At 41.8% G+C, this 26,152-nt stretch overlaps 1 protein-coding gene across 1 annotated transcript in view; it reads right to left on the reverse strand.

Moving 5' to 3' along the window:
* The window catches only part of DCUN1D4 (defective in cullin neddylation 1 domain containing 4), a 120,366-nt gene that overhangs the window by 93,766 nt on the left and 448 nt on the right, over positions 1-26,152 (reverse strand). The window contains exons 2-3 of the mRNA XM_033945718.1: positions 10,165-10,235; positions 5,370-5,409 (exon numbers count right to left, since the gene is read on the reverse strand). Coding sequence (XP_033801609.1) covers positions 5,370-5,409; positions 10,165-10,235 — 111 coding nt within the window. The remainder of the gene's footprint in view (positions 1-5,369; positions 5,410-10,164; positions 10,236-26,152) is intronic.

The raw sequence follows: 26,152 nt of genomic DNA on the forward strand, positions 1-26,152 counted from the left end.
TGTTGTGACAGAGATTACTGTTCTGGGATTCAAGCGCAAGTTGGATGCACACCTTCTTGCAAATCGTATTGAGGGCTATGGTATATCTGGGTCTCCAATCAGGAGTACCTAAATGGGCCGCCGCGTGTGCGGATCACCGGACTGGATGGACCTCGGTCTGATCCGGTGAGGGCTTTTCTTATGTTCTTATGTTCTCTCCACAAAAGTGAAATTAAGGAAGAAGTAGGGAACTACAGGTCAGTAAGTCTGACTTCTGTGGTATGCAAATTAATGGAAATGCTTTTAAAACAGAATAATGACGTTTCTGGAACCCAGTGGATTACAAGATCCAATGCAACATGGATTCACTAGAGGCAGGTCTTGTCAGACAAATATGATCAATTTCTTTGACTGGGTGACCAGAGAATTGTATAGAGGGAGTATGCTAGATGTAGTGTATTTAGGGTTTTGTTTTGTTTTGTTTTTAATTAATTTATTTATTTATCATTTTATAAATAATTATCAAGTATAAACTTGTACAAATTTAAGTTTAAGGATACATAGCCGTGATCATCATATTAAAGTCCAAAAAACAAAGAAGCAAATGAATAATACATATCCATATTTTCAGAAAGAAAACTCCATTATGTTACTTAAATTTTTAACTCAAGTCCACTTTGAGGATCTAGATGTACAATGGACAGTTTAAATTAAGAAAAAGAAACAAAAAATGCTAAAATTAATCTAAGCTGAGCTCAAAGTTCCCTAATAACTTCCCATCTAGGGCTAGATCTTATTGTCCTTTTCTTTATACAAGCGAGACAGCGACAGGAAGGTCACCAGATGTGAAGGATCAAAGAAGACAAATTTCTGAGAAGAATAATACACTATGCATTTACATGGGTGACGTAAATAAAAAGTTGCCCCCAGGGCCAACACCCCTGGCTTTAATAATAGAAATTCTTTACGACGCCTCTGGGTTTCTCTGGCAAGATCAGGATACATTTGTATCTGCATTCCTAAGAATGTTTTCAATTTATTTTTAAAGAAAAGTATCAGTAACCAGTTTTTGTCCGGGGCCAATGCCACTGTTAGTAATAGGGTTGCTGGGACTGCCTTTTCAGTATTCGAGGATTCCAATATGGTAGACACATCCAAATTTTCCTGTTCAACCTCTTGCTGTTGTTTCTGTTGATTAATAGGAAGATAGTAAACTTGTGTAAATGGTGGTATCTTATTTTCAGACAGACTCAAAATTTCCATCATATATCTTTTCAGCATCTCCCGAGGTGTAATCATTAAGACCTTAGGAAAATTTACCAATCTTAAATTATCTCCACGGGAAAAGTTTTCCAAGGATTCTAACTTTCTTCTAAGATTGGTATTATCCTTAATTAATGTTTCATAAATTTGTTTGGACTTAAATGACTCCTGGTTAATGCTGACAATCTCTTTTCTAAGCTCTGTTGTTTCCTGTTTTACTTCTTGTATTTCTTTATCATGATGCTTTATTTTTCCTTCTATTTGATTTAATTGAGGTTTTAACAAATTAGGAATATTGGCAACCAGGTCCCAGATAGTTTCAAGTGTTACCTCATGGGGTCTCTGAAGATGAAAAGAATAGGCTGCAGACACTTCTCCCTCTGGTGAAACTGCCTGTTGAGCACTCTCCTGGATCTGTCCGTTCCCCTCTGCTGTCGACTCCTCTGTTTCTTCAAACAGACTCTCTTGAAAATGTAGAGTCTGGATCCCTGCTCCCTCCATGATTTACAACGGCCTCCAGGGCAGAACATACTCCCTCTTTGGAGAGTTCCCCCGCCCGCAGGGAGCTGGTAACCTGAGGGCGTGGGGGCGGAGCCCTTGTGTCGGGGCTTAGCGTTGTCTCAAGTCCCTGAGAGATCGCCTCCGTTCTGCCTGTTCGGGGCGTCTCTAGCGGGAGCGCCTCCGACTGTAGGGAGCCCTGCATGCGGCAGAACAGCTCCTCGATATTGCCCAAGCCGGGTCCGATGGAGCTCCGCGAGGCCCCAGCCGTGCTCCGACCCCTCCGTTTGGGCATCCTGTAGTAAATTCGGCAAGAAATCGAAAGTAAGTAGAGAGCTCACCAACGCGTGACGCTCAGCTTAGAGATTCAGCAGCCATCTTGACCCTTCGTGTATTTAGGTTTTTAGCAAAGCCTTTGACAGCATTCCACACAGATGTCTAATAAATAAACTGAATGCCCTCAGTATGGGCTGCAAAGTGACGGACTGAGTCAGGAACTGGTTCAGCGGAAGGCGACAAGAGAGTAGTGGTCAATGGAGATTGCTCTGAGGAAAGGGATGTAACCGGTGGTGTGCCTTACTGTTCAGAGTTACTTAGAAGGTGGGAGGGATGGGCGTTATAACTCTGTATACCATGACAGTTGTCAAATTCCTGTTACAGTTTTGTAAACAGTACAAAGATTTATAATAAAAATGAAATTTAAACAAAAAACTTCAAAGATATGAAGGCAAACCAAATAAAGCATATTACTTGAAAAAAAAAAGTGTAATGCGAGACTTGGATGTTTAAAAATACTAACTTGGAACCCAGGCTAGATATATCCATGCATGGTTAAAAGAGATTGAAGAGGCTACTAAAGCCAAAAAGATGGTATTAAAAAAAAAAAATGGAAAGCAGGCCCAAACGATAAGAAAATAGGGGTGTGAACTAGATATAAAGCAGTGATCAAACAGGATGAGAAAATTTGACAAGAAGTTAGACATAAAAGCAGACACCAATTTTTTTTTTTTTTTTTTCAAGTTTCATATATATTCGAATATAAGTCCATATGAATATAAGCAGAGGCACCCCACCCTTATTCCACACCAGAATCATTGATTCGAATAAGCACCAAAGATGGAAATATGTGAAAATTTATCACTTTTTTCTTCCTCTTTTTTAAAGCATTGTAAAGCAACTTTACCTCAGTGTTTTGTACCTGTCTGAAGACAAAGGCAGCAAAATAGAACACTACAGAGAATTACAGTACCTAAAGCAAGATAGAAGAGTGGTATTAAGTAGGGTATGTAAACCCTTGAGTCTAGGAAAAATATTCTAGTATTAATGTTAAAAAAACATGCCCAAACTGATAGTATTTAATCTTCAAAATGTATATGGAAATTTATGACCAAAAAGACTCAGATGTTGTGAAAACCAACAGTAATTAATAAAACACTTCCACATCGGTAAGATGCATTATGTCAGATGGTATATTGATAACACAGTGCAGGCTGAAAGACAATTTTCAAACGGAGGCTAAAAAAACCCTTAAAATAAAACAAGCGCTGTGCTGTTATGCTTAGCTTGGAAGATATTTCAAGATAGATGAAAAAACATATTCAACTTATCTTCTGTTGCACAAATTAGTTTTATCTATTTTAGACCATTGTAACATCATCTATTTAGGAGCACCCAAAAAAATTCTAAGGAAATTAAGGATAATTCAGAATACAGCTGTTTTCGACTGATTTTTGGTTTAGAAAAGAACGACCATATTAGTCCATATGATCGTTTACTTCATTGACTGCCTTTGGAGGCAAGAGTATTATTCAGATTTTCCTGTGTCTGCTTTAAGCTGATATTGGGATTGTCTCCAGCTTACCTTTTTCCTCATTTTGTGTTGCATAGACCATCAAGAGAAACTAGAAACTTCTACTTATTTGCTTATCCAAAAATTAATGGATATAGATATAAGATCTTCTTAGATAGGACCCTAGCATTTCAAGCTGGTAGGCAAATGTAATCAGCAAGCTATGTTATCCTATTGCTATTTTTTGAAATTAATTAAGACCACTTTGTTCGATAAATTTATTACTTAGCGAGTTTTATTATTGAAATTCTATTTTACAAATATTTGTATTTTTTACTTATTATTGTTTCTGTTACCTCCATTCTATTGTGCTCATAGCCTCAATTGTCAGAATGCCATGGAGCTCTCCTTGAGTATACCTGAAGTGGCTGTCACTCCTGCAATGATGGGGGATGGGATGGGGAGAGAGAGAGAAAGGCATGCCGGTCACTGCAGGGGGAGGGAGGAAGGACAGAAATGTGTGCCGACTCTACTATAAGCCAAGATACCAATTTTGGGGCTTTTTAGCCTAAAGGTCTCAGCATATATTAGAAGCAAGACACTTATGAGGGAGTCTGTTGGACCATCAAATGATGAAAGGGTAAAAGGGGCTCTCAAGAGGACAAATCTATAATGGTAAAAAACTGAATTCTGTGCTTTGGTCTTTAATGAAAAGGATGCAGGGAAGATATCCACCTATCAGAGGGCAAAGTCCCAGAGAAGAAATAACAGATGTCAGCTGGTTTGGGAAGGAAATATAAAGAAATAGTAGGAAAAAAATGGAAAGGCTTGAAGAGAGACAAGAACAAGAACAGCCACCAAAGAGATAAACAGAAAAACATTTAAAAATACTAAAAAAAATTAGGGAAAAAACTAACTGTATTTATCTCATTTGGAAGTTATAAAAATGACAGGCTATTAATTTAATATGGGGGAAAAAAAGGGAAGGAGACTTGTATATATTCGGTTTGCATATATTCAGGTACTTATTTTGTATCTGGGACAATAGAGGATTTAGCGACTTCCCAAGGTTAAAAGGAGCAGTGCTGAGATTTGAGTGTGGAGCAGTGGTTACAGCTACAGCCTCAGCACCCCAAAGTTGTGGGTTCAAATCCCATGCTGCTCCTTATAATCCTGGGCAAGTCACTTAATCCCTCATTGCCCCAGGTACATTAGATAAGAGCGTGAGCCTACTAGGACAGATAGGGAAAAATGCTTGAGTACCAAGAGAAATACAGTGGAACCTTGGTTTGCGAGCATAATTCGTTCCAGAAGCATGCTCGTAAACCAAAGTGCTCGTATATCAAAGCAACTTTTCCCATAGGAGTGAATGGAAATGTGGGCGATTCATTCCACATCTCCAACCCCCCCTCCCAGGTGCGCTTCCATCCCACCCCTGGGAACCGGCTTTGCTCACCTCAACTCGAGAACCAGCATCCACCCGCCCAAACCCTTACTGCGATTGGGCACCATCACGTAGCACCAACCCACAGGATGTGCCAGTGCCGAAAAAGCCTGCCTCTAACCTCTGCTAGGCCTTGAGCATCTGCACATGCTTAAGACCTTCTGGCTCCCACTCTCTCTGAGATTCTAATGAGATTCTCAGCCTAGTGGTATATATCCCACAACCTCTAGGTGCAGAGGCAGCAGCTCTACCACTAGGCCACTCCTAACCACACATTTTCACTTTGTATAGCACAAAACATTTGTGCTAACAGTGGCTACTACAAAAAGCATACTGCTGCACACAAAGGCTCATTCATTCCTTCTAAAAACATGCCAGAAGTACAGTACAAAGTACCTGTTTGGTGATCGTCTTGGCCGATGTCTTCTGTCAAATTCTGTAAGGGACAATAAATGAATCAACACCACCACTACAAAGAAGAAAGGATGCCAATCTACTTTCAAGCACCATTGTACAAAAACATATTTACAAACAGATAAGCTACTTCATAGGTCAAAAAAGTAGAGCACAAGTATTTACATTCTGAAATATAGACATAGCTATCTCTCAAGAAACAGCTTAAGTTTAATTATGAAATGATTGCAGAACTACAAAACCCAGCAACTTGATTTAACTTGTCAGCAATAAAGAACCATGCTTTCCATTCAAGTGAGCAAAAAAGAACCCCTTGTTTTAGGATAAAGATACATAAACAAAGAGAAGACAAGGTGGATGTCTGAATCAACTAATATCAGCCTTTATTGACGAACAAACGTTAAAAAAAAAAGTCCCAAAATAACACCTTCTTCAGGAGACACTTGTACATAAACCACTGTCCATACAAGCACTGGAACAGGATCAGCTTGGTGATCCTGTTTCAGCGCTTGTATGAACAGTGGTTTATGTGCAAGTGTCCCATGAAGACAGCGTTATTTTGCAACGCCAAAACAAGGATCCTTATTGGGACTTTTTTTTTTAACATTTGTTCGTCAACAAAGACTGATATTGGTTGATTCAGACATCCACCTTGTCTTCTCTTTGTTTGTGTTCCATTCAAGTGAAACATTTTTTATATTTCCTTTACAAGCAAAGAGAGTACTTCCCTTTAGAAAGAGTAAAGACAAAATACAAAAACAAGGCAAGAGAGATGTTCTAATCAACCAGTAAACAAACTTTATTGTTAAAGTCCCAACAAGGATCCAGGTTTCGGCATCAAATGATGCTTTTATCAGGGAAAGCTGAACTCACCCACCACTAGTCCCGCAACTTTCCTTCTCCACTGCCCCCTGATGAAGGTATCATTTGATGCCGAAACCTGGATCCTTATCGGGACTTTTTAACAATAAAGCTTGTATGCTGGTTGACTAGGACATCTCTTGCCTTGTTTTTATATTTCCTTTAGATAGCTGACAACATACACATGGTCAACTCTTCCAATGAAATCAAGTAGTAAAAATTAAAAACTTTCTGGATTGAAAAATTCTCTACCTTTGGGACCCAGTAATCTATGAAGCTAATAAGAGTGACTACGATAAAAACAAGAAAATCATTTTAAGGGACAAAGCAGATACACAGCAGTGAAAATTTTATGTATATAGAATCCAGTGAATCTTGGTCACTGACCATTTTCCCTATTTACAATTACAACATCATGGAGGGTCTTTGGTTTAGATTGAGTAGTAAGCATCGGGAGTGTTTTGCTCAATTTGTGGAGATGGGTCTAACTGTGTCCTTGTTGTATAAGGCATTACATATTATTACTCCAGGTAGATCATGGGAACATTTGGTGGGACACTCCAAAGCCTATTGTGATGAAGGCATTCTTTTGGATAAATACAAGGTCTTCCAATTGCCGGCAAGATATGGGAGGTTTTTCGTTAGGAAGGCTGGTCTAATGGCTAAAACAAAAACAAAAACCAGGCATTCTGGGAGAGTGAACTTTGGCCCATTCCCCGTCCTATTGGGTGTGGCGGAATCGTTTACATGCCGTCATGCTCTTTGAGAGATGTCAGGTGCAAGGTTCTCTTTGATAAACAAAATTTTTCCTTCAAGTCCAGGGACCTTAGTAACATAATAAATGACGGCAGATAAAGACCTGAATGGTCCATCCAGGCTGTCCATAAGTTACACTCCTTAAAAAATACATGATTAGATTAACTTGTCTCTTCTTTGATATTTCTGGGCCGTAGACTGTATTGTCCTAGGGTCCAAATGCTGAAGTTGCTCAACTATTCCGTTCTTTGCAGGACATCTACCGTAAATTTTGGCCAGTAATATCCATATTAGTGGAGTTCACATTGATGCTCACCCCAGCCTATCCTACACCGAATCACCATATATGGAACACAGACACAGTAACATAGTAGATAACGGCAGATAAAGACCCGAATGGTCCATCCAGTCTGCCCAACCTGATTCAATTTAAATTTTTTTAAAATTTTTCTTCTTAGCTATTTCTGGGAAAGAATCCAAAGCTCTACCCGGTACTGTGCTTGGATTCCGACTGCTGAAATCTCTGTCAAAACCTACTCCAGGCCATCTACACCCTCCCAGTCATTGAAGCCCTCTGCAGCCCATCCTCCCCCAAACGGCCATATCCAGACTGTGCAAGTCTGCCCAGTACTGGCCTTAGTTCAATATTTAATATTATTTTCTGATTCTAGATCCTCTGTGTTCATCCCACGCTTCTTTGAACTCAGTCACTATTTTCCTCTCCACCACCTCTCTTGGGATCACATTCCAGGCATCCACCACCCTCTCCGTAAAGTAGAATTTCCTAACATTGCTCTTGAATCTACCATCCCTCAACCTCAAATTATGTCCTCTGGTTTTACCATTTTCATTTCTCTAGAAAAGATTTTTTTCTACGTTAATACCCTTCAAGTATTTGAATGTCTAAATCATATCTCCCCTGACCCTCTTTTCCTCTAGGGTATACATATTCAGGGCTTCCAGTCTCTCCTCATACGTCTTCTGGCACATGCCTCGTATCATTTTTGTCGCCCTCCTCTGGACCGCTTCAAGTCTTCTTACGTTCTTCGCCCATGCAGGTCTGTCCAATACCGGCCTTAGTTCTTTAATTTACATCTTTAATTTTCTAATTAGAGATCCTCTATTTTTATCTCACGCTTTTTAAAATTCCATCATCGTTTTCTTCTCCACCTTTTCCTTCAGGAGGGCATTCTAGGCATCTACCACCCTCTCTGTGAAGAAGAATTTCCTAACATTGCTCCTAAATCTTCCTCCCTGTAACATCAAATTATGCCCTCTAGTTTTACCATTATTTCTTCTCTGGAAAAGATTTGGTTCTATATTAATGCCTTTCAAGTATTTAAATATCTGTATTATATCTCCCCTGTCCTTCCTCTCCTCCAGAGTATACATAGTTAGCTCTTCCAGTCTCTTCTCATACCTTTTGGTTCAAATCCCTTTGCCTCCTAGAGTTCATAGCTGGATTCTTAATTCTCAGAAACTTTCAGCTTTTAATGGCTGGGTTGGCTGTGGGGACCCTGGGATAGGAAGGTAGTTTTTGCTTGTCATCTAGTTCTTCATACCCACTGTGGGGGTTCTCTCTCTTTTTTCCTTTCTTTTCTTGTTCTGCTTCTTCTCTGCCTTAGGGGGAAGGGTGGGGTTCTTGAGATAATGATCTCCAGGGCCCATAAAAGTCCAGGGTCCTGATACAGATGTGCTCGTAGTATTATAATGCAGTTGTAATTAGGGATGGCTGCAAACTGGTAACATTCTTTATTTTGTAAAACTGATGATGATTATTTCTCATTTGGTTTGTTAATACTTTGTTTCTTGTTTGATTCTCTATTATTCAGTTGACCAATTTTTGTATTGTATGCCTTCACCCATCATCAATAAAATAGTTTAACTCCTAGAACCTACTGAAATTTAGTCCTACCTGCTAATTTCCTTTCCTTTATTCTGGCTGTGCCATCTTGAGCATATTATCCATTCCTGCTAGAAGATGGAGAAACTGATCTTTTTTAGTGATAATACTGGTATAATGAGACTGCTGTTTATTGGAAAGCTTCAGTAAACCTCTGTCAAAAGCAGCAGAAAGTCCAAAGCAGAATACCCATGCCCCATTTACACAGAGTGTACTTCCAGTACCTATCCACTTCCTAGGGGGCAAAAAAAAAAAAAAATGTTCAGCTCCTTTGAGACCCATCCAGTTCTCCCACTCCACCATTATCATGCAGGACAGCACTTTATGAAAATGAAAATGCATTTGGGGGCGAGAGGGAGAATTAGAAGGCCATGAGCATGCGCAGATGCATGGTCAAGGCCCGGCAGAGGCAGAAAGTTCTTCAAGCGGCACCGGCACGTCCTGTGGGCTGCGTGCCGGTGCTAGACGGAGGGTAAGTTTCAAGTTGTTCAGGCGGGGGATGCCAGTTCACGCGGGGGGGCCTCGCAAATCGAGTCAACACTCTGTTTACGAGACAAGTTTTGCGAGAATGCTTTGCTCGTCTTGCAAAACACTCGCAAACCGAGGTTTGACTGTAATCACAAAACCAATGCCTGTCAGGCGGGGGATGCCAGTTCACGCGGGGGGGCCTCGCAAATCGAGTCAACACTCTGTTTACGAGACAAGTTTTGCGAGAATGCTTTGCTCGTCTTGCAAAACACTCGCAAACCGAGGTTTGACTGTAATCACAAAACCAATGCCTGCTGTTAAAGAAATAATCAGTTTGTACTATTTTAAGGGTCCGCAATACAAACATATCAAAGACCCTACATTTAGTCAAACAGATTGGATCCTTTATCTTAAAACTGTTATTCTGAAGAAAGAATATGGACTGTGTGTTTGTTACTTACCCAATGTGTAATTATTCTTCATTTTTGGTCTACCATATATCTTGATCTGACCATTGTCATTTATATTTAGTACACTTTGTACCCAAGTAAATGTGTCAAGATAAAGATTAGCATCACAGATACTTTGAAAAGTACTGTTTTCTTGGGTTCTGAAAAGGAATGTAAAGTGAAAACAGCAATCTTTGGTTGGCCACTTCACTAATTATTGTTCTCAGGAGTCAATTGGCTTAGCTATTCACTTTCAAATTCAGAAAATTATAAGTACACTCTAATGCAAATAGTATATAAAAGACAGACAATGACTAAAATGAAAGTGTGCAGACATTACCAGCCTGTTGAGAGTGTGGTAAATCTTGTGAATGTTTGCCAGTGTTGATAGATGAGAGTTCAGCTGAAAATCTATATAGAGAAAAAAATAATTTTACATTACAAATTTTGTATTGCCACCTAGAACAGTGTTCTTCAACCACCGTTCCGCAGAAATTTTCTGCTGGTCCACAGTGTTCTTCAGTCGCCGGTCCACAGTGCGATCAACGTTGCGGCTTCGGGCCAGCTTCCCGAGTGCTGCAGTGCACAAAGCCGAGGGAAAAGGCTCCTACACACGTCCTGCGCTTGAACTGGAAGCCTTCTTTCTGACGTCGCAATGTCAGAGGAAAGGCTTCCAGATGAGATGTGGGACGTGAGCAAGGAGCCGCTGCCTACAGCTTTGTGCACTGCAGCACTCAGGGAGCCGACCCAAAGTTGATTGCACCTTGGACCAGCCTGAAGATAACACTGGAGGGCAGGCCAGAAGGCAAGGCACTACACAGCATGGAGGGAGCGAGACAACAACAGTAGAGGGAATGCTTTTATTTTTTTATTTAGTGATTGATTGATTTACATCTGCTGTCTGTTTAGGAAGAAATGCATTTGTTTCTTTTCCTCTGGGGGTTGTACTGCTTGCGGAGTCTTGCATCTTGGGGTTTCTTTGTAAATATTAATACTTTTAGTTTTTAGTCCTGCATTTGCGTGGGATTATCTGTTTTCTGGTAGGAATGAATGCTGAAAAGCATAGTGTGCTTTGTGTATTTTAATTTTGTGGTTAACCATTATGTGTTGTTAATACGATTATATTGTGTGTGTGTATATATGAAAAATGAATGGAAAAAAATGGTTTTACAATTAGTACTATTATGGGGGCGAGGTCTGGGGCGGAGATGGGCACGACTTAGCCCAGTGTTCTTCAACTGCCAGTCCGTGGACTGGTGTCGGTCCACAAAATAATTTTATTTCCGCTGGTCAAATAGGTGTCAAAAGGTTGAAGAACACTGACCTAGAACATAGACCAACCATAATGGCAACTATACTAAATGAAAGGACAGTAGATTACCTAAAAAGCAAGCTGATGACTAAAGGCATAACTGTTTCACAAAGAGGGAGACCATATCAAACAAGTCTGACAGATCAAGGACAAATACTGAATGCATTTAAAATTCAGCACTCTTTTTGATATGATCCTGAATAAACTGAGCTGCTCGGGGGTGGGTCTTAATATGGTAGACTAAATTAGTAAGGGAAAGAGGATGGGATTTGATATATTGCTTTCTGTGGTTACAATCAAAGCAGTTTACATATTATATACAGGTACTTATTTACATACTCGTATTATATTCAGGTACTGGGATAATGGTTAAGTGGCTTGCCCAGAGTCACAAGGGGCAGCAGTGGGAATCAAATCCAGCTCCCCTAGTACTCAATCCACTGCACTAACCATTAGGCTACTTCTCCACTCCTGGTTGAGCGACACGAAAAGCAGTAGTTAGCAAACAGAATTCACAAAGGAAAACTAGATGATTAGTGGAATGCCTTAGGGATCAGTCACAGGGTCAATGGTACAAAGTTCAATGTCTTTGTGAGCAATACTGTGGAGGAATCAGAAGGAAATCTGTCTTTTTATACAAGAAATCAAAGAAGGCAAAATACATTTAAGGGCTTTAACAGAAGTAACTGTGAGCAATTCCACACAGTCCCCATACAAGACGATGCACTTGTTATAGCATTCACTAGCTTCTGCATTCCTGCAAAGAAGTTTTCCAGTTGCTCCCAAAGCCAGGTTAGCACCGCTTCCTTTACTTTTATCACCAGAATTGAAAATGCGACTTCGCAGTTTCTCCTTCAGCCACAAGTACCAGTATATCATTCCCCTCAAACTTTGCTTTTGTGACCAGGACATTGATATTTTGAAATTTACCTTTTTTTGCAGAGCATTCCAGATTGATTCCAAGCTGAGTGAACTTAGTGGCCCTTTTACCAAGGTGCAAACACCTAGCAGATGCATTTTGCTATGAATGTGGCCAATTTATCAAGAAAAAAAGGAAAATACTTCATAGAAGCATCTGCTAAGACGTGCAATGCATACAAAGCATATTTCAGCATACCTCTTGGGGTTCAAGACAAACCCTGGGCACCTCACTTCAGATGCGAGTACTGCCAAAAAAAACTCTGGAAGGTAAGACAATTTTGTTTCTCACTAGGATGGCAGAATTTTCTGATATAAAATTTCTTAGAATGTTTAATTTTTAAAAATATATTTTTAAATTTTTAAAAAAATTTTCATTGTTATTTGAAAATATATCATAAATGAAATATGCTGCAAAGAATCTCATACACAGTCATAGGTGAAATAAATTTATCCTTTATCTTTATTACAAATTTGATAAAATCACTAAATCACATTAGTCAAATCTAAGCAATATACAAAGGTAAAATATATATAGAAACTCGAAACAGAACTTCATAATTTAAAAGCAAAGTACATACATATCAAGATCACTTGCACATACAAAACAATCTAACACGAGGGGAAAAGAAAGCCATGAAGATTGCTATTCCAAGAATTTGGCAGGAACCCACCGACCATTCAAGCAACTGCTACTTCTGCATAGTGTACCCTTCCAAACATCAAACTGGCAAGCATGCATCTGCAATCACATAGACATTCCTTCATCATTTAACGTGGTGCCACATTGCCCTGAGCTCTCCATACCCACTCTCCCAAAGAGAGAAGCCAGTCAGAGAGTGAAGGAGATGTTATAGATCCAGTTTACAATATCAATGATGCAGCTGATGAGAGAAATCTATACTTCCAAACCAAACAAAGACTTCAACGACTTGATTAAAGATCTTGGTCTCACCTAGTCCAATGCCAAGCTTTTGCCGTCTAGGCTCAAGCAGCAGAACTTGTTGGATGAAAGTGTGCAAGTCACAGATCACAGGAAGCGTCACCAGGCTTTTTTCACCTTCTTCACCCATCAAGATGGGCTCTGTTTCTGCCACAATGTGACCAATCCGTTTGATTCAATTGGAATTGCCAGCAACCTGAAAGAATGGCATCTCTTCATTGACAGCTCATCCAGGAACATAAAAGCCATGCTGGTCCATAACGGGAACAAGTACCCATCTCTTCCACTGACTCACTCAGTGCACACCCAGAAAGTAAGGAGTCGGCAGCCTTGTTCAAGTTCCTTCAAACATCTTCCCTAATCTGTCCAAGGTAAAGGTCAAAGCTGTTGTTGCCGTTGGACCACGGATAAAGAAGATCCTGAAGTGCAAGGAATTTCCCAAGAAGCTAATTAGGAAGGAGAAAGCGGCATGGAACAGCTTTGTTGCAGTGATTTGGGGCTTCCTGGGCAATCACACAACCGAAAACTACTTGGAGTTGGTTGAGAATATGGTAAAGAATTACAGTAAAATGGGCTGTAGTCCATGTCCTTGATGCTCATTCTTGAAACATTCATGGAATATGTGGGAGCATACTCAGAGGAGCAAGGTGAGTGCTTACAATAGTATATACTAGAGTTTGAACGCCGTTACCAAGGACAATATAATGAGAACATGATGGAAGACTACATGTGGAGATTGATTCATGAATGTATCTTATAATATATTCACTCTGTATCACTCCATGGCGAGACTGTACGTTGAATAGTATGTGTAATACTAGTTGCCACATCTCAAAAAAAATAATTATATGGAGTGAACTGGGGAAAAAAAAAAAAGTACAGAGAAGGGTGAGTGACCAAAATTATTAATGATTTAGCAGGACAGGTTAAAGAGGTTAGGGCTTTTCAGCTTGGAGAAAAGACAGCCGAGGGGCAATATGATTAAGGTCTATGAAGTCTTGGCATCAAACAGCGTGAATCAACTGTTTACTCTTTCAAAAAGAATAAAGACTAGGGGATACACCATGAAGTTATAGTGGCACTTTTAAAATAAGAAAAATATTTTTTTCACTCAGCATATAGTTAAAAAAACTCTGCTGGAAGAAGTTGTAAAAGCAGTAAAAATGTAGCTGGGCTTAAGAAAGGTTTGGACAATTTCCGGAGAAAAATCTATTATAATAAAACGCTAAGCGCGCATGCGCACTCTTACCACCGTGTTCCCTGATTTGTAGGTCTGTGGCAGGTAAGAGTACGCATGTGCGCATTGTTGTTCTATTCTAACGACCGGTGGCAGGTAACACACCGTGACACCCCCCCCCCCCCGGTGCCGACCCTACCCAGCACACCCGAAACCCCCGTTGACCCTCCCTGCCGACCCTCCCACCGCGAGACGAACACAAACCTCCCAGCTCCAGCAGCGTCCAAGGCACAGTAAACACGCTGCTTCGCATCCTTCTACTGACCTGATTTCCTCTGCCACATCCCCGATGACATCATCAGAGAAGCGGCAGAGGAAATTAGGGCAGTAGAATCTGCGAAGCAGCGTGTTTACTGTGCCTCAGATGCTGCTGGAGCTGGGAGGTTTGTCGGCCATCTAGCGGTGGGAGGGTCGGCTGGGAGGGTCAACGGGTGTTTCGGGTGTGCCGGGTAGGGTCGGCACCGGAGGTGGGGGGGTGTTTAAATGGAAACATGCTGCTCAGGGGGATTGGAAGGAGGCAGGCAGGCTGGCTTCGGGGGGGGGGGGTTTAAATGGACTAGGGTATAGTCCCCTAATGGGAAAAATATCACAAAATAATAGTTATCACAATATTCCCATATGTATGAAAAAGTGTATATCACTTATATATTAGAAAGTGTCTGTGTAGGAAGAGGCCTCAGTAACCACAATTTGGGTGCCCCATTAGCTAGGCACTATATAGCTAAAAATCATGATTTTTCAACATTACGGGCCACCATTATAGAAGTGCTTAGACCAAACACGAGAGGGGGAGATTTTCGCAGATCTTTAGCCCAGCATGAACAACGCTGGATCAATCGTTTGAATACCTTATATCCTAACGGGTTGAATAAACACATAGAATGGCAACATTTCTATTAACTATTCTGATTGCCAACTTCAGTTTGTGTGCGTTTAAGTTACTAAGACGGCAATTAGTTACGCTTCACTACAAGCTGTCAGTCGGTCTGACGTCATCTAGCCTGTGAAATAGAGGCTGTCGCCATTTTCAGCTCCACGGAGACTGCTGTTAGTTTGTTACACAAAAGTAAGTAAGAACTTGCTACAATATGAGACTTTTGAGTAGACTATCTTGCACTAATTTTGGACTCTTTTTGCAGTGGCTTGGTACATGTAAAAATGGCCCTGAAGCAGTGGACATAAGTTGAGTTCCACGAAACGCTGGCCACGTTGGTATCTCTCTGATACACAAGCACTGTTAAAGCTAAGTACTTTTTTCATTACCAAAGTGTTTAACAACAACTAAACTAGACTTGTTGGAAATTTTTGTCAGTTTAGTCTCTATTGAATGTAACGAGATGAAAGAGTGTAGATATATTGTAAAAGAAAAAAGATATTAGCATCGAAAAAAAGCTAAAAAAAGATATTTATTTTCATGATATTAATAAGAATACCTACTTTTATTATATTTATTATCGAGTAATTATAGATAGAATACACGCATAAACATAGGAAGAAGGCCGATGATTGGAGTTAAGGAGCAGCATAACCACGCCGAATATCTCAGTCTGTGAATACGACTGTGCGTGGGATCCGTTACTGAGGCCTCTTCCTACACAGACACTTTCTAATATATAAGTGATATACACTTTTTCATACATATGGGAATATTGTGATAACTATTATTTTGGGGTTTAAATGGAAACATGCTGCTTAGGGGGATGGGAGGCAGGCAGGCAGGCTGGCATCGGGGGTGGGGGGGTTAAATGGAAACATGCTGCTCAGAGAGATGGAAGGTAGGCTGGCATCGGGGGGTGGGACAAAGTCTGGAAGATAATGATGGGGACATAGGAAGGAGGTTCTGGGGGCACTAAGGACATAGGATGCACTGAGGGCACTAAGTAGGACAGAGGCACTGGGGGCACTAAGGACATAGGAAGGAGGCACTAAGGACATTGGAAGGAGGCACTGGGGGCATTATGGACACAGGAAGGAGGCATTGAGGACACTAAGGACATAGGAAGAGACACAGACAGAAAAAATGACAGACAGGCAGCATGCAAGGAGAGAGAGAGACAAAGAAAAAAAAAACCCCCAGACACACAGACATCTACTCTAGCACCCGTTAATGTAACGGGCTTAAACACTAGTAGGTCTATAAACTGTTAAGACTGACCCAGGAAAGCTACTGTTCAGGGTGGACAAAACCAATGATTTTTAAAAAATTAATTAAGATTTTTTAAAAATTTAATCAGATTTTTAAATAAAATGCTTTTTTGAAAGATTAGTTTTTAATTATGTAGCATGAAGCTGCATATTCACACATTTAAAAACAAATTTTTGGTAAATGAATTCCATTAACCAATTCATAATATAACAAGTAAATTTTTTAATCTAGAAGATATCACAGATGCTTGATTTTGCATTTCTCAAACTGAATTTGTGTCAGCAAAGATCATGCTTCTTACAGCAAAAATATAATAAAATATACAGAGGGGCATAATCAAAAGAAACATTTAAGTCCGTTTTGGGCCTAAGTCGGAAGTCACCCAATGTCAGACAAATGTCAGACATGGGAAAAGGTCCATTTTTGAAAAATATGTCCAACTTTTTTTTTTTTTAAATCGTCTAACTGTACATCCAGCCGTCTGATCGTCCAGACCGTTAAGTTGTCCATCTTTATACCCCATTTTCGTCCAAGTCACAAAAGGCTAGAAAAACACCTTTTGGGCATGGGAGGGGCCAGAAAAATGATGGACTGAACACCCAGACATGGCACCATAGTGGGGTACCTTACAGGGCACTGCTGTAAACTTTACAAAAAGAGTTCCACATAAACATCTCACTACAGCTCCCTTACAGGTAATGGTGAGCCCCCCAAAACACCTCCAGAATCTACTAGACCAACCTATCTACCACCCTAATAGCCCTAATGGCTGCAGGAGCCACTTATATGGCAGTACAAAAGGGTTAGGGAGGTTTTTGGGTGGTGCACATTTTTCACCATGAATGCAGTGATTAGAGTAACTTATGGGCCTGGGTCCTTCTTCTCTATGGTTCACTAACCCACCCCCAAGACCACTTAAGCCACCTCTGTGCAGCTCTACTAGGCTTTCCTATGCCAGGCTGCCAAGTGCTGATGTTCTGGAGATAGATATGTAAAGTTGTTATTACGATTTTTATGGGGAGCGGGTCAGTGATCACTGGGGCAGTGTGTGGGGGTCTGTACTAGAGAGTTGCACGGGGACAGAAATCTCTCTCATCCCCGCCCGTCCCTGCCAGGATCCTCTCCTTCCCCACCAGGATCCTCTCCGTCCCCACCCACCCCGCAAGGAATTACCTCCATCCCCGCCCGTCCCCATAAAAAGCAGCAATTACTTTTGACAGGATCATCAGTTCCACAGTTTCTTTTGTGTTTGTGCTGCTGTTTTCCTTGTGAAATCTCTTTGGTGGAACCCTTTTTTTTGTTTTCTGTTCAGGTAATTAACTTATAAACCCCCTCTTTTACTAAGGCCGGTTGACACCTGGAACGCTCTCCCAGAGGAGTTTATTGCGGAATCGACCGTCCTAGGATTCAAAAGCAAACTAGATGCACATCTCCTTACGAGAGGCATAGAAGGATATGGGTGACTAAAAATTATGCAAGGTGTACACCTTGCAGGGCCTCCGCGTGTGCGGATCGCCAGACTAGATGGACCGAAGGTCCGATCTGGAGAAGGCGCTTCTTATCTAATATAATAAAATGCTAGGCCGTGCATGCGCACTAAAAAAATTGTGTTCCCTGATCCGTCGCGAAAACACGATTGCACATGCGCGGATTTTACGTCACCACTTGCTCACGGCGACTTTCAAATAATAAAAAAAAAATTACACAGCTGCGGCGGCCTTCTTCACCATGAATGGTACCGGCTCCTCTCTCGAACTGCACCAGGATCGAGAGAGGAGCTGCAGCGCCGGCTTTAAACTTAAAAAAAAAAAAAAAAAAACCCAACTGGAGATCACCATTCTCACCCGGCTCCCACTATGCAAACCCCTCCCCCATGGGAGGATGCGCCGCAGCAAAGTGCTGCACAGGTACTGGAGGGGGAGAGACATATCGCTTCTGCACCGGTACAAACATCCCTCCAGCGTTGGCACTCGCTGCACGTTAAACAGGCTGCTTCGGGCTTTCTCCTGCAGTTGAGTCCCTTTGCCGCGTCACTGATTACATCATCAATGATGCAACAAAGAGACTCAACGGCAGAAGAAAGCAGAAGCAGCCTGTTTAGCGTGCTGCAGCTGCCAACGCTGGAGGGAGGTTTGATATTAAAGTCATCTTGCTGGGAGGGTCGCAGAGTCAGCGGGGGTTGGGCTGGGAGGGGAGAGAAGCGTCTGCCTCGGGTGCTTCAGGCAGCAGCAGCGTTTACAATTCACTGCTGTTGCTGGCTTCAGGCCTTCCTCTCTGGCCGGTCCTGCCTACTTCCTGTTTTCATGAAGACAGGACCGGCCAGAGAGAAAGACCTGAAGCCAGCAACAGCAATGAATTGTCAATGCTGCTGCTGACCAATGAAGTAGTTAAATGAGGAAAGGGAGCAGAGGGGGAGAGAATGACTTGGAGGGAAGGAGGAAGGTATGCCAGACCAAGGCAAAAGGAAGGAGGAGATGGAGAGAGGCCACATGGGACAGAGAGGGAGAGGGCGGACACTGGATGGAAAGAGAAGAGAGGGCAGTGAATGGAAGGGGCAACATAGAGGGTGAACAGTATTCTAGCACCCGTTAATGTAACGGGCTTAAAGACTAGTGTTATTATATGGACGAACCCTGCTTCAAAGCCTTCCATCCCCGTGGGAGTCCCGTTGGCTAGAGAGGGGTCCCCGTGGGAGTCCCGTGAGTTAGGGAGGGATTCCCGCGATCCCCGTTCCCATGCAGACCTCTAGTCTGTACTTTGTGCCTGCAGTACTTATCTGGTCACTTTGGATACCTTCTTGCAACTTAGACTTGGTTTTAGATGGCCTCAATCACAGCATCCAGATTCCATCTAGGCAGTGTTGTAAAACTTTCAGTTATACATGCAGTACGAATAAGTCTAGGAATGCCCATGTCCCGCCCACATCTCGCTCTTGACACTCCTCCTGACATGCCCCTTTTAGCTCTGGTCATTCAGCAGCACTGTGAAGGCCTAGGTCATTTTTAAATAAGTCTAAAACCCGGTTCGATTATTGGCACTTGGATGACTTGTCTTTTAGATTGTCCAATTTAAGCCGGTTTTTACACATTTTTGTTTCAATTATGAGCCCCACAATGTTAAGAAAAAGACCTTAGCTCCTTGGGTTGTTATTTTTTTACAATCAATGTACAGACTCAACCCCTTACCTTTATATATCTGCACAAGTAACCAAGTGGGAGGAAGGAAGGGCAAGTGGTAAAAATGAAAGTGAAACCTGAGCAGAATGCTCCACAAGTCTTTGTGTATAGAGCCTGAGGTTTATCACATTATTCTCTCCTTGGAGGAGAAAACCTATAATAGCAGCAGGCCATACGAAAGACAGATTCAATTTGGGAATATTTTAATGAAGTTCCTCTACCTATGGATAAGACAGGAATGCATACAAAATACAAACACTGCAAAAAAAAAAAAAAAAAAAAATGCAAGGCCTGATGGCCCAAATGTATTCCGCTTTGTTTAAAGGTAGAATATAAATAATAAACTATAAACTATGACAAGTGCTTTGATGCAGATGACAAAAAACATGCTTGAACTGCCTTGAGGAATTTTCATATTTGAGAAAAAATATATTTATTATTACTGCATGCTACCGTCATTTTTTATTAAGAAATAAAGGCCCTCCTTTTATCAAGCTGTGTAAGGGTTTTTTTTATTGTGGACTGCTGCGGTAAAAGCTCTGACGCGCATAGAATTCCTATGAGCGTCGGAGCTTTTACCGCAGCGGCCCACAATAAAAAACCCTTGCACAGCTTGATAAAAGGAAGCCAAAGAGCTGAAACAAGCAAATATTCCTTTTTTGGACAGTACTGAATACAATGAGTAATGCTAAATAAATAGAAATGGTATCAAGAATAAAATAAAAGCACTGACTTTTCTGTTTAGGGGAATCTCTCAACAACCTAAAGGATTCTGGAAAATATACACCTTTGAGATCACCATCCTCCTGTGCTAGTTTCAGAATTATCTGTCCAAGATAGTGTTTCAGTCACATCATATATACATTACGTATTCACAGTATATTACCTAAAAGAAAGAAAAAAATCCAACTATCCAGGAACCACCATAGATAAGTTTCTGATAAACCAGCAGATTAGAAAGAGATAAATGATGAAAAAATTGTCCAGTTGTTTAAGCAACATAGTAACATAATAAACAGCAGATAGAGACCTGAATGGTCCATCCAGTCTGCCCTATTAATTACATGCATACAATTTCATGATTAAATTAAAAAGTCTTTATTTCTGAGCTATAGACTTTGCAAGTCCACCTAGAACTGTCCTTAGTTTCCAACTACTGGAGTTGCTGTTGAATCTCACTCCAGCCTATCCAAAACATTTCATTTGTGAGATTTAGACCATGAAAGGCTGCCCATTTGTATTCTAATTAGAGATCCTCTGTGTTCATCCCACACTTTTTTGAATTCTTATGCTGTTTTCCTCTCCACTACCTCCCTCAGGAGGGCATTCCAGACATCCACCACCCTCTCTGTGAAAAAGAATTTCCCAATGTAACCCATCACTGGAAAAGATTTGGCTCTAAATTAATACCTTCCAAATATTCACCATATATACTCGAATCTAAACCGACCCGAATATAAACCAAGGTAACCTTTCCCCCTCCCCCCCAAAAGGGAGGAAAAAAGGTTGACTCAAATACATACCAGGGGGTTTAATATTCAAGTGAAAGTACGCAGTCAAATTCTGCACCATGTTTCTCCTCCCTCCCTACCAGGCTCTGCACCCAGCCCTCCTTCTCCCTGCCTTAAAAAAAAAAAATTTTACCTTCCCTCCCACCTCTCCAGTGTACCTTTTAAATCCTTGTTGGTCCAGCGTTGAACTGGAACAGGAGTGATCTTCCTTCGCTCCTGCCCCGAGGAAGGCCACTAGCCGAATGGCTGCCATAAGTTCTTATGGCAACCGTGAGACCACAGGAACTCGCAAGGTTGTTGCAAGAACTCGCAGTAGCCATTCAGCAAGTGGCCCTTCTTGGGGCAGGAGCAAAGGAAGATTATTCCTGCTCACTACAAGACCACCAGGCATTTAAAAGTTATGCCGAGGGTGGGGGTGGGTGTAGAGGGGAGGGAGGTAAAAGTCCTCAGAATCAGCCAGGAAAGGAGGAGGGAGGGATCCCTCCTGTCCCAGCCCTCTGCTGGACAATCAGGCCCTGCAGAGGCCTGCAACAGATCTGGGAGGAGGGCAGGTGGGCGCTGACCTGAATATAAACTGAGACCCCCCCATTTTTGGGCCCAAACATCTTGGTTTATATTAAAGTATATACGATAAATGTCTATCTTCCCTGTCCCTCCTCTCCTTCGGAGTATTCATGTTGAAATCTTCTAGCTTCTTCTCATACATCTTTTGGTACCATTTTTGTTGCTTTCCTCTGAACTGCTTCAAGTCTTTTATATTCTCGGTCAGATACGGCCTCCAAACAGAACACAATAGCCCATGTGGGACCTCACCAATGACCTGTACAGGGACATCACCTCTTCCTTTCTTCTGCTGGCTACTCCTCTATACAGCCTCGCATCCTTCTGGCTACAGCAACTGCCTTTTCAAACTGTCTTGTCGCCTTCAGATCCTCAGACACTATCACCCCTTTAGGTCCCTCTCATCATCCGTGCATATCAGCCTCTCGCTTACCAGCACATACAACTCCCTCGGATTTCTACTGTCCAAATGCATCACTGCATTTCTTTGCATTGAATTTTGGTTGTGCCAGGCATTAGATCATTCTTCCAACTTTTACAGATCCTTTTTCATGTTTTCCATTCCTTTCGGGGTGTGCACTGTTAGAAATCTTGGTATCATCTACAAAAAGCAAACCTTATTTTCTAACCCTTTGGCAATATTGCTCACAAACATATTGAACAGAATCGGCTCCAGAACCAATCCTTGAAGCACTCCACTATTCACCTTTCCTTACTCCGAGCAAATTCCATTACCATCACCCTCTGACGTCTAGCCGTCAACCAGTTTCTAATCCAGTTCACCACTTTGGATCCTAACTTCAGCCAGTCATGTTTGTTCAAGAGCCTCCTATGAAGAACTGTGTCAAAGGCTTTGCTGAATACCCCCCAGCTATTCTGCAGAAAGGAACAAATGGAAATAGGATGCTTAAGTCATGGTTTCATCAAGATAAATAAAACATCAGGTTGGGCCAGAACCTGTCCATCAAGGCAGCCATTGTACCATAAAGGGCACAATGGTGTCACAGGCCAGGGCACATTCCCCAAATCTCTGCCTCAACACACTGTTAACATGACATGCAATGTATTATTTGATGAAATATTATGTATGTTTTGTATGGAAACCGCTTAGGTTTAAGCAGTCTAGAGATTTTAAAAAATAAATGAGTAAAAATAAAATTTCAATACGATATTACAGTTTCATGCAATTGGGATACTTTTGCACTTGCATGCAATAAATACAACTTAACGTCCATTGAGGGGTCATTTATATAAAGCTCTGTGTTGCTTTAACAAAATTATCATGTGTATAATGCTGCCTTTCAAACTGAACATCTGCCCTCAAATTCACCTTTCCATTTCTTGCTGCCTACCTCTAGACCCTCCACCACTGCTTCTGGCTGGCTGGCTGTAGCCCCTCCCAAGCAAGCACTCAGGTGACTAGCCTTGTTATCTATTTAAGCTAAACTCTCTCTGGGTGATACAGGCCAAAGGCGCATGACGCATCGCATGACGAAGGAGTGTGAACGTGCTCCTTCATGTGCCTCCAGAGGGCACCTCCCTATTCTACTTCACTTCATGTATACAGTAAAACCTTGGTTTGCAAGTATAATTAGATTCAGAAGCATGCTTGTAATGCACTAGTATATCAAAGCGAATTTCCCCAAAGGAAATAATGGAAACTCAAGACGATTTGTCCACAACCCAAAAACTTTAATACAAAATACTGTACTGTATAAAATAAAAAGGAGAAGGACGCCGAGCCCCCACAGGAGGAGGAAGAGGAGAAGAGCTACAGCCTGGGTGGCTCCCCGTGCCGCTGCTCCTGTCTCAGCAGCCGCCGCTGCTTCTGGGGCTGGGCTCGGTAGTGCTGCAGCCCGCCATCATCGCCTTCAAAGGTGCAAGAAGCTGGCATGGCATTGCTGTGCGGAACAGAGGCAGCGAACCCACAGGTGGTATTTGCCATGCTTTCCCAGGCCTATAACGGTGGTGGTGTAGAAGTAGAAAAGGCCTAGCTGCTACGCAGAAAGAGCGTCATCACCAATGAGTTTGTCCCAGTGCCCACCTCCGAGCACGTCACCAAGAACATGGGGCGGCAGGGTTGGAAAATTAAAGCACTAAGAGGCAAGACAAAGGAATTAAGACACCTTTCATGGAGAAGAATCAGTTTTTGGGGCACTTTACGTTGTGCTTATATGTTGTGCACACTCGAACTGCGGGTGAATTGTGTGTGATACGTTCAGCGATGTGTGTATATTGTGTGTACTTGACATGCTCGTTTTGCAAGACAATGCTCATCTTGCAAAACACTTGAACACCAAGTTACTCGCAAACCAAGGTTTTACTGTATTTCTTTTTCCTTTCTCTATTCCTCTCCTTATGACTCCAATTCACATTCTGTTTCTCATTCTCACTCTTCCCAATGTCACACCTTTTCCCTCTCCTCTCCACACCATAGGTCTTCACTATCTTTCTGCTTTTCCTATCCCCTCACCATCCATCTTGTTATCTACTTTATTCTCCGCTCTCAACATTCTCACCCTTCCATTCATCCATCTTCTTTCTCTTTGAGCACTTCTCGCCTTCTTCATTGCCATCATCATTCCCCTTTGCTTCGGCGCACTCTCCTACTCCTTCTGCTCACTGCTGGGGATGTTAATCCCAATCCTGGTCCTCCATGCCATCTGCTTCCTGATGTGTGGAACCTCACTAACCTTATACCTGTTCCTCTCCTTCAGTCTTCTCTCCCTTTCTCATGTGCCCTATGGAATGCTCACTCTGCCTCCAACAAATTGCCCTACATTCATGACCTCTGTCTTCTAGTCCCGCCACCTGCTTGCTCTGAGTCATGGATTGGTCCTAAGGACTCAACTGCAGCTGTTGCTCTCTCCCAGTGGCTACCACTTCTTCTATACAGAGTCCACATCTATTTGTCATTCCCTCTTTAGTCCCCTACCCTATCCTTCATTCCCCTTGTAATTCTCTAATAATTCCCTGAGTAGCGTGTATAGATTCACCCTTTTTGTCCTGTATGTCTGTCATAATTAGAGTGTAAGCTCTTTTGAGCAAGGACCATCTCTTGCATGTTTAATGTACAGCGCTGCTTGCAGCTGGTAACACTATAGAAAATAAATAGCAGTAGTAACTTGTGTGCAGAATTGGCACTATTCTATAAACTGCATGTGCAATTTTGCAGGCTAAACACAAAAATATGCATGCAATATTATAGAATAGGGGGGAAGGGAAGGGCTTATTGCATTAGCTTTCTACCATTCACTTTGGTGCCCAAGGTAAGTGCAAATAAAAGTATTTAACTAGTAAAGAACATAATACCAGGAAAAAACAATGGTGATTTTTTGTTAAGTCATACCCAGATTACTAAACCAAATCCTGGACTTGCTTTTCTTACAAACTGAATGGAAGGTGGATACAGCTACTGGTCCAGATCTTGTACTTTTCTTACATTACCAACATGGACAGAAAAGTAACGGTTAAACATCAATCTATGTAAATTTCCCTTTTACATGTTCTCTATACTGTGCAAGCACTCTTTGCAGATAATTTGTTTTGTCTCCAAAAGAAAGGCAATGTGGACAGCCTTACACAGATGGAAAGTCTGTCATCTCCAAGCATTAACAGATTGGTACTTCTAAAATCTGCATATCTGTTTTCGCATTTTCAAGAAAGGAAAATAAGCCCAACTTACTGACACATTGACACTTTTGATCTATTGAAAATCTACAATCCTATCTGTTCACCAAGAACTTTACCCCCAATGTTCTGCTCATGTTAGATATATTCAATGTGTTTAAACAATAGATTTAATACTAATATCTAAGATATTCTATATTTACTGCAAAGCCTAAACAGACTAAAAAAAAAGTTGTGCCTGTAAAGCAAATTGCTTTCGCACTGTAACAATAAGTTGCTGGGGGAAGGGATAACAACTTTTGTGCTCATTATGAAACGGATCTCACTCTCTTTTCAGAGGCATGTCCGGCTGTCAAGCTTCACAGGAATAGCACAAGTTGCACAGACTTGATAGAACTATCGGACCAGTGATAGACTGCCCTGGGATTTGTAGTTTGAGAATGGGATAAAGGTTCGTGACATCCATCCAGATGCTCATTCACCCACAACCACAATTCCCAGAATTCCACATGCCGACCCCCCTCCCCCCAAACCAATGTCCCCGCTCCTACCGAACATGGAGCGAATCCGTTAAATTTACACCATCCACCCTCCAGAACCCGAACAGCAACATCCATCCTCTACGCAGCTTCATCCCCGCAAAACCTAAATACAAAAACCCCCAGCATCTTCCGCCAATTTTCCTCCCATTTTTAGGAAACTGCGTCACAGCTTCTTCGCCACATCTGCGGATGCCTGGTTGGATCGGAACGGACCGACCCCTCTCCGCAACGCCGAGGTACCAGCAAAAACAATACGAAAATATAGCGAGTGCATCAGTCACGGTGGAAAAAAAAAAAAGAGGGTCCCCTCTCTAAAGGACCCTCGGAATCTAGGGCTAAATCTCAACCGCAG

This window comes from Geotrypetes seraphini, chromosome 1, assembly GCF_902459505.1.
Source record: "Geotrypetes seraphini chromosome 1, aGeoSer1.1, whole genome shotgun sequence".
NCBI lineage: Eukaryota > Metazoa > Chordata > Amphibia > Gymnophiona > Dermophiidae > Geotrypetes > Geotrypetes seraphini.